The sequence below is a fragment of the Phacochoerus africanus genome, chromosome 14, assembly GCF_016906955.1.
Source record: "Phacochoerus africanus isolate WHEZ1 chromosome 14, ROS_Pafr_v1, whole genome shotgun sequence".
In the NCBI taxonomy this organism is placed as follows: Eukaryota; Metazoa; Chordata; class Mammalia; order Artiodactyla; family Suidae; genus Phacochoerus; species Phacochoerus africanus.
This window is the reverse complement of record NC_062557.1, coordinates 12,678,705-12,691,564: the sequence shown is the minus strand read 5'-3', so window position 1 is coordinate 12,691,564 and position 12,860 is coordinate 12,678,705. Positions and strand designations below refer to the sequence as shown.

The following is a 12,860-nucleotide window of genomic DNA, read 5'->3' as shown; positions in this document are numbered from 1 at the left end:
CTGTAACAAACCATCAAAATGCACACTTAAGATTTGTACATTTTCAAATGTATGTCATATTTCAAGAAAAAAAATGTATGAAATAAGATAAAATGAGTTGCTCCTTTTGCCATAGAAGTTGAACTTTGGACTCTTAATAATTGCTCAGTACCAGTCCTTTCTAATTTTTGACTCCTACAGGATTGTAAACAAAGTTCGTATGTAAAACTCTAATATTTCTTATTCTGTCTATTGGTTGTATAACTAAAGGCCCAGCAGATATTTTATAATTTCTTTTTGAAAATCATGACTCTATTTCTTTCTTTCTTTTTCTTTTTTTTTTTTTTTGTCTTTTTGCCATTTCTGGTGCCGCTCTCGTGGCATATGGAGGTTCCCAGGCTAGGGGTCCAATCAGAGCTGTAGTCGCCGGCCTACCCCAGAGCCACAGCAACGTGGGATCCCAGCCGCATCTGCAACCTACACCACAGCTCACAGCAACGCCAGATGGTTAACCCACTGAGCAAGGGCAGGGACCGAACCCGCAACCTCATGGTTCCTAGTCGGATTCGTTAACCACTGCGCCACAACGGGGACTCCCATGACTCTATTTCTTAACCAAATAATACCCTTTCACAAAGTTTCTCTTAATTTCCAATGTGTCAATTCTCTTGGTATCTTAGAGCTCGAACCTGAAAGAATTATGATTTTTGCCACTCTTCATCTCTGGCATTTAGTATTTCACTTAATCATGCTGTTTACTTCTCTGAAACTTTTCTTGGATCAGCCCTCTTCCCTTCTGTTTCCACAGCTACCACTTGAGTTCGGGCCATTATTGCCTCATTCCAGGATCTTCCAGTGACCTGCCAGTTGCTCTCCCAGGTTCCTCTTGTTCCATATCCCACAAATGCAGTCTGTCCCATTTTTCTCACGGCCAAGAATTACTAATCTAATGCCGATTATAACTTCCTCTTACAAGCCATGTCCATTCAAGAACTCCAGCCTAACCTTCCGAATGACCCCTTTGAGTTCACCACGTGGGAAGGCGCTCTTTGTACCCCAGGTAGTCTGTTTGTCATTGACTTTGCACTTACTTGTTCCTTCTGTGATCCTGCTGTTATAAACACTGGAATTCCCCTTCTGTACAGTTTGTTATAACCCCCCCAAAATGATTCTACATCAGCATCTTTTTATCTGAATAACTTTTTACCTCCTTTTGAGGCCTCCACTATTTTGTATCCTCTCAGTTATTTGTATTCATTTTTAAAAAGATTATTTTGGCCAAATGTTATTAAGGTATTTCACATATATTGCTAGACTTTCTTCTCACATTGTAAGTTTGAAATTTCTTTTATTTACTTTATGCTTGATTTATTTTGTCTAAGACCCAATGTGAAGAAGATGCTTTTAAAATAAATAATAAAAATAAAAGAATAAGTGAAAACAAATAATAAAACGAAGAATTGTCATCATACATTTTACTTCTTGAAGGGAAGGTTTGTATCAGTGTATACAGGTAGTTGTTCAATAAACATAGATCTTAGTGCAGCAGCCACTTTTTCATGTAACACTTACCTGCCTACTCAGGCCACCTTAGATAGTATCCTTGCCACCAGAAACCATGCCAGCTTCCAACAACATAGGTGTTAAACACAGGGGCTCACTGTTTGAGGGTTGGTTTTTGTTTTAAACCTGCTTATGCTTCACTGTTTCTTCTGCTATTCCTCTCTCTCCTTGTTTACCTCGTTTTTCTGGTTTGATTCACTGCTCTCCTGTTTTTCTACTCCTGAATCCTATGCTTAACTTCCAGTCTTTATCTTCCCTTTGGGGACTGTTCTGTCAGCCCAGCCCAGGGCTTTCTAATCTTGCCCAGCCTTCACAGGTAGTATCAACTAGATTGTTTTTGCCTGTTGCATGGACTGCTTATTTATTTATGTCTCTCTGTGTTATAAATTATTTGAATTAGTTGCTATGGGACTCTCAGGAGAAAGAAGTCTTTGGCAATTTGATGTTTGTATGCTGGAATTAGCATAGACATCATACATAAAATTCATTTCCAAAAGTAGTATGAGCCTAAGGAAATGTGTTAAGCATTTAGTAGTAAAGGGAATGATTCTGGGGCCCATTTTTTTTAGAACTGTTTTATTAACAGCAAAATTGAGGCAAGGGAAGGTACAGAGATTTCCCATAAACCCCCTGTCCTTACCACTGACATGCAGGGAGAGCCTCCCCCATTACGGACATCTCAACCAGAGAGCTGTGTTTGTTACAGTTCATGGACCTGTGCTGATAGATACATCATCACCCAAAGTCCATAGCTTACATCGGAGTTCACTCTTGGTGTTACATATTTCATGGGCTTGGATAAATGTATAATGACATATGTTGACCTTAAATCATAGTATTATACATGGTGTTTTCACTGCTCTAAAAATCCCCTATGCTTCTCCTCTTCGTCCTTTCCTTCCCCCAACCCCTAGCAACTGCTGATCTTTTTACTATCTCCATAGTTTTGCCTTTCCCAGAATATCGCATGGTTGAAGTCATTCATTCAGTATATAGACTTTTCAAATTGGTTTCTTTTACTTATTACTATGTATTTAAAATTTCCTCTATGTTTTTATGTGACTTGGTAGCTCATTTCTTTTTTTTTTAACTTTTTTAAAAAAAAATTTTTAAAAATTGTATTCCCCAATACAATTTTTTTTTCTGCTGTACAGGATGGGGACCCAGTTACACATACATGTACACATTCTATTTTCTCACATTATCATGCTCCATCATAGGTGATTAGACATAGTTCCCAGCGCCACACAGCGGAATCTCATTGCTAATCCATTCCAAAGGCAATAATTTGCATCTATTAATCCCAAACTCCCCAACCACCCTGCTCCCTCCCCCTTGGCAACCACAAGTCTATTCTCCAAGTCCATGATTTTCTTTTCTGTGGAAAGGTTCCTTTGTGCCATATATTAGATTCCAGATATAAGTGATATCATATGGTATGTGTCTTTTTCTTTCTGACTTACTTCACTCAGTATGAGAGTCTCTAGTTCCATCTATGTTGCTGCAATGGCGTTATTTTGTTCTTTTTATGGCTGAGTAGTATTACATTGCATATATATGCCACATCTTCCCTATCCAATCGTCTGTCGATGGACATTTGGGTTGTTTCCATGTCTTGGCTATTGCGAATAGTGCTGCAATGAACATGTGGGTGTATGTGTCTTTTTGAAGGAAAGTTTTGTCCAGATATATGCCCAAGAGTGGGACTGCTGGGTCATATGGTAGTTCTATGTATAGATTTCTAAGGTACCTCCATACTGTTCTCCACAGTGGCTGTACCAGCTTACATTCCCACCAACAGTGCAGGAGGCTCCCTTTTCTCCACACCCCCTCCAGCATTTGTTATTTGTGGACTAATTAATGATGGCCATTCTGACTGATGTGAGGTGGTATCTTGTAGTAGTTTTGATTTGCATTTCTCTAATAATCAGTGATGTTGAGCGTTTTTTCATGTGCTTGTTGGCCATCTGTACATCTTCCTTGGGAAAATGTCTATTCAGGTCTTTTACCCATTTTTCCATTGGGTTGTTGGCTTTTTTGCTGTTGAGTTGTATAAGTTGCTTGTATATTCTAGAGATTAAGCCCTTGTCAGTTGCATCATTTGAAACTATTTTCTCCCATTCTGCAAGTTGTCTTTTTGTTTTCTTTTTGGTTTCCTTTGCTGTGCAAAAGCTTGTCAGTTTGATGAGGTCCCATTGGTTTATTTTTGCTTTTATTTCTGTTGCTTTAGGAGACTGACCTCAGAAAATCTTCATGATGTCAGAGAATGTTTTGCCTATGTTCTCTTCCAGGAGTTTGGTGGTGTCTTGTCTTATATTTAAGTCTATCAGGCATTTTGAGTTTATTTTCATGCATGGTGTGAGGGTGTGTCCTAGTTTCATTGATTTGCATGCAGCTGTCCAAGTTTCCCAGCAATACTTGCTGAAAAGACTGTCTTTTTCCCACAAACCTCTGGCTAGACTCACCAAGAAGAGGAGAGAAAAAACCCAAATAAACAAAATAAGAAGTGAAAAAGGAGAAGTCACAACTGATGCTACAGAAATACAAAAAATCATGAGAGAATACTATGAACAATTGTATGCCAACAAATTTGACAACCTAGAAGAAATGGGCAACTTTCTAGAGACCTACAGCCTGCCAAAACTGACTCAAGAAGAAATAGATCAACTGAACAGACTGATCACTAGAAATGAAATTGAATATGTCAAAAAACACTCCCTACAAATAAAAGTCCAGGATCAGATGGCTTCACAGGTGAATTCTACCAAACATACAAAGAGGAACTGATACCCATCCTCCTCAAACTTTGCCAAAAGGTTGAAGAAGGAACACTTCCAAAGGCATTCTATGATGCCACCATCACCCTAATTCCAAAACCAGACAAAGACACCACCAAAAAAGAAAACTATAGGCCAATATCTTTGATGAATATAGATGCAAAAATTCTCAACAAAATTTTAGCCATCCGAATCCAACAACATATAAAAAAGATCATACACCACTACCAGATGGGATTCATCCCAGGTTCACAAGGATGGTTCAACATATGCAAATCAATCAATGTCATACACCACATTAACAAAATAAAAGTCATTTCTTTTTAGTACTGAACAATATTCCATTGTCTGGATGTACCACAGTTTCTCCATTCACCTATTGGAGGGTATCTTAGTTGCTTCCAAGTGTTGGCAGTTATGAATACAAAACTGTTATACACACCTGTGTGTGGGTTTTATTTGGACACAAGTTTCTAACTCATTTGGGTAAATACCAAGGAGCATGATTTCTGGATTGTGTGAGAAGAGTGTGAGTATAGTTTTATGAGGGACTGCCAAACTTCCTTCCATGTGGCTGCACTACTTTGTGTTCCTGCCAGTAATGAGTGAGAGTTCCTGTTCCATATACTTGTAACATTTGTAGTCAGTGTCCTGGATTTTGGCCATTCTAATGGGTGTGTAGTGATACCTCATGTTCATTTGCATTTCCATGATTATATATGATGACATATGATATGACACCCTTTCACGTGTTTATGTGTCATCTATATATCTTCTTTGGTGGTGTGTCTGTGAAAGTCTTTGACCCATTTTATAATTAGGTTTTCTTATTGAATTTTATGAGTCCTTTGTATATTTTGGATAACAGCCCTTATTCAAATGTCTTTTGCAAATATTTTCCCCAGTCTGTGGCTTATGTTCTTATTATCTTTGATGGAATGGAAAATTTTAATTTTAATGAAGTCCAGTTTATCAATCGTTTCTTTCATGCATTGTGCCATGGGTATTGTATCTAAAAAATCATTGGCAAACTTAAGGTAATTTAGGTTTTTCATATATCAGTTTCTAAGATTTTTGTAGGGTTCTTTTTTTTTTGTCTTTTTATCTTTGCTAGGGCCACTCCCGTGGCATATGGAGGTTCCCAGGCTAGGGGTCCAATCAGAGCTATAGCTGCCGGCCTACACCACAGCCACAGCAACACGGGATCTGAGCCGCATCTGCGACCTACAACACAGCTCACGGCAGTGCTGAATCCTTAACCCACTGAGCAAGGCCAGGGATTGAACCCGAAACCTCATGGTTCCTAGTTGGATTTGTTAACCACTGAGCCATGACGGGAACCCCAAGATTTTTGTAGTTTTGCATTTTACTTTTAGGTCTGCAGCTCTTTTGAGTTAATTTGTGACTTCTCTGTCTAAATTCATTATTTTTGCACATGATGTCCATTTGTTCTAACACCTTTAATTAAAAAGACTGTGTTTGCTCCATTGTATTGCTTTTCTCCTTTGTCGAAGATCAGCTGACTACTGACTATTTACAGGGGTGTATTTCTGGCCTCTCTATTCTGTTATATTGATCTCTTTGTTTTTTCTTTTGACAGTACCATGGTATTTTAATTACTGTAGCTTTATAGGAAATCTTGAAGTAGGCAGTGTCAGTCTTTCAACTTTGTATGACTATTTTGTGTCTTCTTTTCTCCATATAAACTTTAGAAGCAGTTTATACATATCCATAAAATAATTTGCTGAGGTTTTGATTGGTATTGCATTAAATATGTAGATCAAGTTGGAAATAACTGACATCTTGACATTATTGAATCTTCCTACCCATGAACATGGAATTCATTTAGTTTTTTGATTTTTCTCATTCTTTCATCAGAGTTTTATAGTTTTCCTTTTATAGGTCTTGTACATATTTTGTTACATTTATATGTATTTCATTTTGGGGGGTGCTAGTATAATATAGTATTGTGCTTTTAATGTCAAATTCCTCTCGTTTATTGCAAGGTTAGAATTATTCAAAGCAGTTTGAAATACAAGAATCGGAAGGTAGTCATATAATAGCCCAGTCACTTTGCCACTACCTATTAGAGAGGGACATGGAGAGAAACATGGTGTGGCCTTTTTCATCAGTGTTAGTTTTATAGTGTGCCTTTTCAATTTGCATATATTTTTCTTGTAACATTTTCTTGTAGTATGTCTTTAATATATTTGCTTTTTTTTATCATTTTAGTTCTGTACCTCAGGTACAGCAATGATGTAAATGTGAACCGTCTTTTTTCTCTTTTCTGTATCTGTTACTTGCTTTGTGTTTCTTTTTCTTTTTTCTTTTTTTGGTCTTTTCGCCTTTTCTAGGGCCACTCCCGAGGCATATGGAGGTTCCCAGGGTAGGGGTCTAATCGGAGCTGTAGCTGCTGGCCTCCACCAGAGCCACAGCAACATGGGATCCAGGCCGCATCTGCAACCTACACTGCAGCTCACAGCAACGCCAGATCCTTAACCCACTGAGCAAGGCCAGGGATCGAACCTGCAACCTTATGGTTCCTAGTCAGATTCATTAACCACTGCGCCACAATGGGAACTCCTGTTTAATTTTTTATTTATTCCAGTTTCGCTTGCTTTGTACAAGCCTTTCCTTCTTCTTCTTCTTCTTCTTCTTCTTCTTCTTCTTCTTCTTCTTCTTTTTACTATAATTCCCCACTACACATTCTTTTTTGGAGCTATTTTATTTTAGTTTTCCTTTCGTGAAGCTTTTTTCCCCTTCCAAAAACTTTTTCTAAGATCTGTATGTTCATGTTTTGTTGCTTTATGTTACCTCAGTATAGCTTACCTGAGATCTTATAGTTTTTCTCTGACTTACTTTTTTTAATAGAGGTGAGGCGAAGTTCATATAGGTACGTAATCTTTTTGTGTATTGTGAAAGACATTCCTCATACATTTGGTATTGATTTTAATCTGTCGCATGTAAGTGATTTTGTTTTTTGTTTTTTTCTGACTTTCCTCTTATTTCCTTATCACATATTTATACAGATTGGTGTCCCATTTTTTTTTATTACTCATCTTTCAATATAAACTTCTTCTTTGGCCAGTAATTTAAAGATAGTTTATGGGTATGTAGGGCTAAGGCCATGTTTCAGCATAGCATGAATTTCTAACTATGCAAGGGGAATATGAGCATTTATTGCTCTCTAGCTGCAGAAAGGCTTCCCCTAGCAATAGATTGCTTCCTGCAAGTATGTTTTGTATAATTTTTTCATTCAGTCCAGCCTTTCTTTTTTTCATGCCAGACTAGGTTCAGAGATGCCAGTCACAACCTGTGCACATTTCGTTGAACAAAGGAAGAGATTATTTGCATCCCACTTAGTTTGGGCAACTGTGTTCTGATGATATTTTCTAAGATCTCCAGCTGTGGGTCATCCTCTCTTGGAATATTCTTACATTTCTATTTGATCATTTAATTTTACTGGCCATTCTCATATATTTTGAGTCAGGATAACAAATTCCTCATTGGTTTTATAATTGCAGTATCTGGGCCATCTGCATGTCTATTTTTATTTTTTTCCCTCTTGATTGTATTTCTTGGAATCCTGGTATTTTCTGACTGGGTGTCAGGCATTGTGTATGAAGAACAGTCAGCGCCCTGGTTGATGTTGTCTTCCTCCAGAGAGGCTCCGGTTGGACCTCTGAGATGCAGCTGGTGTGGAGATAGCTCACCTTGATCCACTCACAGACCGAGCTGATTGAGGGCTGGCTGGCAGTCTTTGCAATCTTTGGTCTTCCTTTGATTCATCTCCACTCTTAGTTGTAGCCCTCGACACAGGTCCCAGATGAAAGCCTGTGATGTTACCTGGGGCCCTCCTTGAATAATGTACAGCTTCTTACTCCTGAGTGCAGTGATACTGCAAACTAGGTAACTCTAGTCTGCTTTTCAGAGTATCTTACCTTGGTTTCTTGGCTTCCTGCCCTACGGATGTTAAGAACTTGGCAAATACCTTGAGGAGAAACTGCTTGTGTGAAGCTGATTTCTCTATGTAACCCTTCTCTCAGAGGTTTTGGTTCCTCAGCTCTGGCTGCCCTGGCCACCCTCTGCTCTGGTTTCCTTTCCCATCCTTAGACTCCAAGATTAGAAAACACTTCATAGTAATAGCCATGGACTCATCTTTCTGAGGTTTCCTCCTCTAGCCCTGGGTGAGTTCTAGGTGCCCTGGAAGTTCTCCAATACCTCCAAATAGATTTCTTTTGTATCTTTTGGGTTTTAAGTTGTTCTTAGTGGGAGTCTGATGTGTTGGAAGCTACTTGTTCATAGTCAGAAGTAAGTTCCTCTCCCAAGGTTTATTAAAATGGAGTTTCATTTATGTTTCTAGTAGATCTTGTCTCTTTTTGGTGATTTCCAAGAGAAGAAGGAAAACAAATCATCTTTTTTCCTCCATTTAAAACTGGAATGCAAAAGATATATTTCTTCTAGGAAATTGGTATTTAGGAAACAGGGAGACTTTAGAATATGTATTGGAAAATTGAAACTATCTTCTGAAAGACACTCCTAAAGCCGAGGCATCATTAATAAAGAGGCAAAGAGATAAGGCGTGTATGTATTTTAAAAAGTTAGTCTATATACCATGTTGTTACGTTAGATTTAATTGTTATAATTTCTCAGACTTGAAAGTTATAGTACCAAAATTTAAGTTTTGTAACTCATTCATATTATAATAAAGAAAGGACAAAATGAATCAAGGCTGTTGGAATTGTCACATTATTTAATGCTTGAAATTTAAGTGTTTATCTCAGAATGAGTGTAAAGGATCCTGATTTGATTGGAACATCATCCTAACCCTTTCTCACTGCTCACATTTACTGGAAGTGTAATTGTTAAAGTGAAAATTTACTAGCCTTTTAGCTAATACTTGCTTACCCTGATTTTAGATAAGTAAAGTTCTAAACACTTTTATCTAGTTCCATAAAGGTGAGAAATTCAAAACACCTTACATATCAAATAATAAGAAAATGATTTAATTATGTGAGGATTTTGAAAGGACTGTGGAAAAATGAAGTGCTTTTGATAAAATGGTGAGTAAATAAAAAAATTAATGAAAAGTTTGTGCGCAAACACTACAGCTATGTGATGAAATATTCTTGTACTCATATATGATACTACATGTATCACTTTTAACTTTTTTATTAAAGTATTTAGATTATGAATTTCTTTTTAAACACATTATTACTTTGCTTTTTCTAAAATTTCAAATGAAGAGCAAAGAATTTCTGAGTACTTGCCTAAGAAATATAAACTTATTACATTGTATAAGGGGAATGTAACCTTCCTGAGGCTAGGAACTTCCTCTCTCCTATTTACTGCTATGTCCCCAGACTGGAATAATGCCAGGTTCAGTAAAAATGTATTGAATGAATGAATGAATGGCTAAAAGCACACAGCATATACAGCATGTCTATAGCATATAGACCATGGCTTTACTTTTATGGTAGAAAGCATTCCCTAAAAACAACAACAACAACAAAAAGAGACTTGGCTAATTTAGAGTTTGGTTTAATTTTGTTGTTGTTGTTGTTGTTGTTGTTATTGTTGTTGTTGCTATTTCTTGGGCCGCTCCCACGGCATATGGAGGTTCCCAGGCTAGGGGTCCAATCGGAGCTGTAGCCACCGGCCTACGCCAGAGCCACAGCAACGCGGGATCCGAGCTGCGTCTGCAACCTACACCACAGCTCACGGCAACGCCAGATCGTTACCCCACTGAGCAAGGGCAGGGACCGAACCCGCAACCTCATGGTTCCTAGTCGGATTCATTAACCACTGCGCCACGACGGGAACTCCTAGAGTTTGGTTTAATTTTTACTATGATACATTTGTTTTTGTATTCTTATCTCTAATAGGTTATACTTTTTTTCTTTATGCTGCTTAATGATACAGAAGCTTTATGAAGTCAGTCAGAGGCTTTCTTAACAACAGCCTATTCTTTTAGAACCAGATGATCAAAGAACTGGAGTCTCGTGTCCAGCAACTGACTGGAGAAGCAGAGAACAGTAATTTACAGAAACAGAAATTAGTTCAAGAAAAATTGGAACTTGAGAGATGTTACCAGATAACTTGTAATGAATTGCAAGAAGTAAAGGCAAGGTATTGTCTGAAGTCAGCTCTCTCTCAGGGGTGGCTATAAAGTACTGATATAAACTATAAATGATCTGCTAAAATTAATCCCACTTTGTGTGTTTAATCTTGAGAGGTTTCCAATCTAAGTGCTGCCATTTGATGCATTTTAAAAAGTACCATGTAATATAAGAAGTGTACTGTTTAAAAACAATTGATAAAAATGTGACTACTTATTTGGTAGATTGAAAGATAATGCATTTGGATTTGGTTGACTAAAAATTCCATTTTAGAGGTTGACATACATATATCGGAAGTGTATTTTATTCTCATTGCTTTTAGGCGCAACACACTGCACAAAGAGAAAGATCATCTTGTAAATGATTATGAGCAAAGCATGAAACTATTACAAACCAAATATGATGCTGATATAAACCTTCTGAAAAAGGAACATGCTCTTTCAGCTTCTAAGGTATTATTATAGGTGCTGGTAGATACAGCCATACAAAATAGCTGTTTCCCTTATTCAGCATGTAACTATAGGTCCATGTAGAAGCTAACTATCTGGCATTTAAATTAGCCTCTCCTTTGCTTTGTTTAATGCTAGATGTCTAATATATAGCACAACATAAATATTTAATAAGCTAAATTCTGCTGTGAATTAACCCTTTTAAGTACCAAAGTTTTTAAAGGAGGAAAGATAAAACCCAGAGAAGAAATGCTCAGTTGTGTTAATAATATATTTTTAGCATACCTATATACATTTTTATTATCATTTTGAAATCTTGGTTATGCTTTAGTTTTCCTGTGGTCACATACACATATATGAACCATAGACACCCTCATGGGAACCCACACAATTTTGTGGTGATCAGTGATTGAAACTCTGCAAGGAGAATCCTATAACTACAATTACAAGATGGTCAGTTACTTGATATTGCATGAATTAAATGTTCTGGTGGCTTTAGTTTTAAAATTAAAATTTAAAAAGTTTTTTTTCTGAAAAATTTTAATTTTTACACCAGTATTGTATTTTCATAACTTTAAATATATGCAGAATTTGGTTTTAATTTTTACTTAAAAAGATTCATTTTTAACTTTAAAAACATTTTATTTCAGGTTTAGGAATAATTTTAAATTCTGATTGAAACTTCATGGGGGGGGGAGGTAAATTTACTCAACTGGAAGTTTGTAGTATGGTACAAAATCAATATTCTGTTTTTACTTATTTTCTTAAAATCTTTCTAGGCATCTGGTATGATTAAAGAATTAGAACAGACTATCTGTCAATTAAAACAGCAGTTACAGGAATCAGAACTTCAAAGGAAGGAACAACTAAAGGTGAGTGCTGTATTTTTACACAGAACAATGGCTCAAACTCCCCTTTCCTTTTTTTTTTTTTTTGATGTTTATGTATAAATGAGAATCACTTAGGAAAACTCAGAAAATACAAGTAGCCATTTCTGATTCTTTTATTGCATTTTATCACTTTTCACTTATTTTTTAAATGAAAGTAGATGCTGATGGGATGTAGAGTATAAAAAACAATAATCTTAACGTGAGTATCTTTTTTTTGAAATTAGTTTTTAAAAACTTATTTAAATATACTATTATTTTAGAATAATTTCCTCTCTGAATTATTGTCTGCTATTCTTCATAAATTCTCTCTCTTTCTCTCTTTTGCACCTTTTAGATCTTTTGTTTTCTCTCATGGTCAAAAAGTACCAAGCACTGGTATATGATATACCTTCAAATGTATTATTTCCATATTGATTCATTTGGTCATTTTAAAGTAACTCCTAATTCTAAGGGTCAGAAAGTTCCTCTTCCTCTGTAAAGCAGATGCTTTTGAGAGTGGTAACATCTTCAGAAAACTAAGGTTTTATGGCCTCCAACATAAAGATATTCATGATTTTCATTGTAGTTTAGAAAACTGGACAGGTAGGGCTCCTTTAGTAATATGCAAAACTTAGTAAGGTTTGTCATCAAGGAGATTGATTCGTTTCGTTAGATTACTAATTTTATTGCCTGGAAACAATTTTAAATCTAATGGAAATAAATATTTACATTCACAGGATCAAGAAAATAAGTTTCAAATGGAGAAAAGTCATTTAAAACACACCTATGAAAAAAAGGTAATATGTTTTGTAGGAAACTATATGACATTTAAGCAAATTGGGCAGTTAAGAATGAGGGCTGATTTCCATAAAGCCTACTCTTCTAGCTCTTATTTCTAATTTTATTTCAGTTAGCCAGTAATCAAGTTTTACTTTATTTTTTTGTGTTTATAAACAGCATCTTCAGTTTGTCTTCGTTTTTGTTAACAGTAAAATACCACTTCTATATTAAATTTAATGAGCAAAGAGTATTATTATATTAACCTCTCATAATAACCCTTTAAAATTATATTTTCTTTCTACCAGTTATGATCAATGGAGTTAC

The 12,860-nt window shown here is 36.3% G+C and overlaps 1 protein-coding gene across 5 annotated transcripts in view; it reads left to right on the top strand.

The window, feature by feature from the left end:
* The window catches only part of CEP112 (centrosomal protein 112), a 471,778-nt gene that overhangs the window by 89,084 nt on the left and 369,834 nt on the right, over nt 1-12,860 (top strand). For all 5 annotated transcript variants that reach the window (XR_007131880.1, XM_047758132.1, XM_047758130.1 and 2 more), the window contains exons 13-16: nt 10,294-10,448; nt 10,761-10,890; nt 11,667-11,759; nt 12,494-12,553. Coding sequence is in view for 4 of the 5 variants with exons in the window: in XM_047758132.1 (XP_047614088.1) it covers nt 10,294-10,448; nt 10,761-10,890; nt 11,667-11,759; nt 12,494-12,553 (438 nt within the window). In the remaining variant the exon portion in view is untranslated. The remainder of the gene's footprint in view (nt 1-10,293; nt 10,449-10,760; nt 10,891-11,666; nt 11,760-12,493; nt 12,554-12,860) is intronic.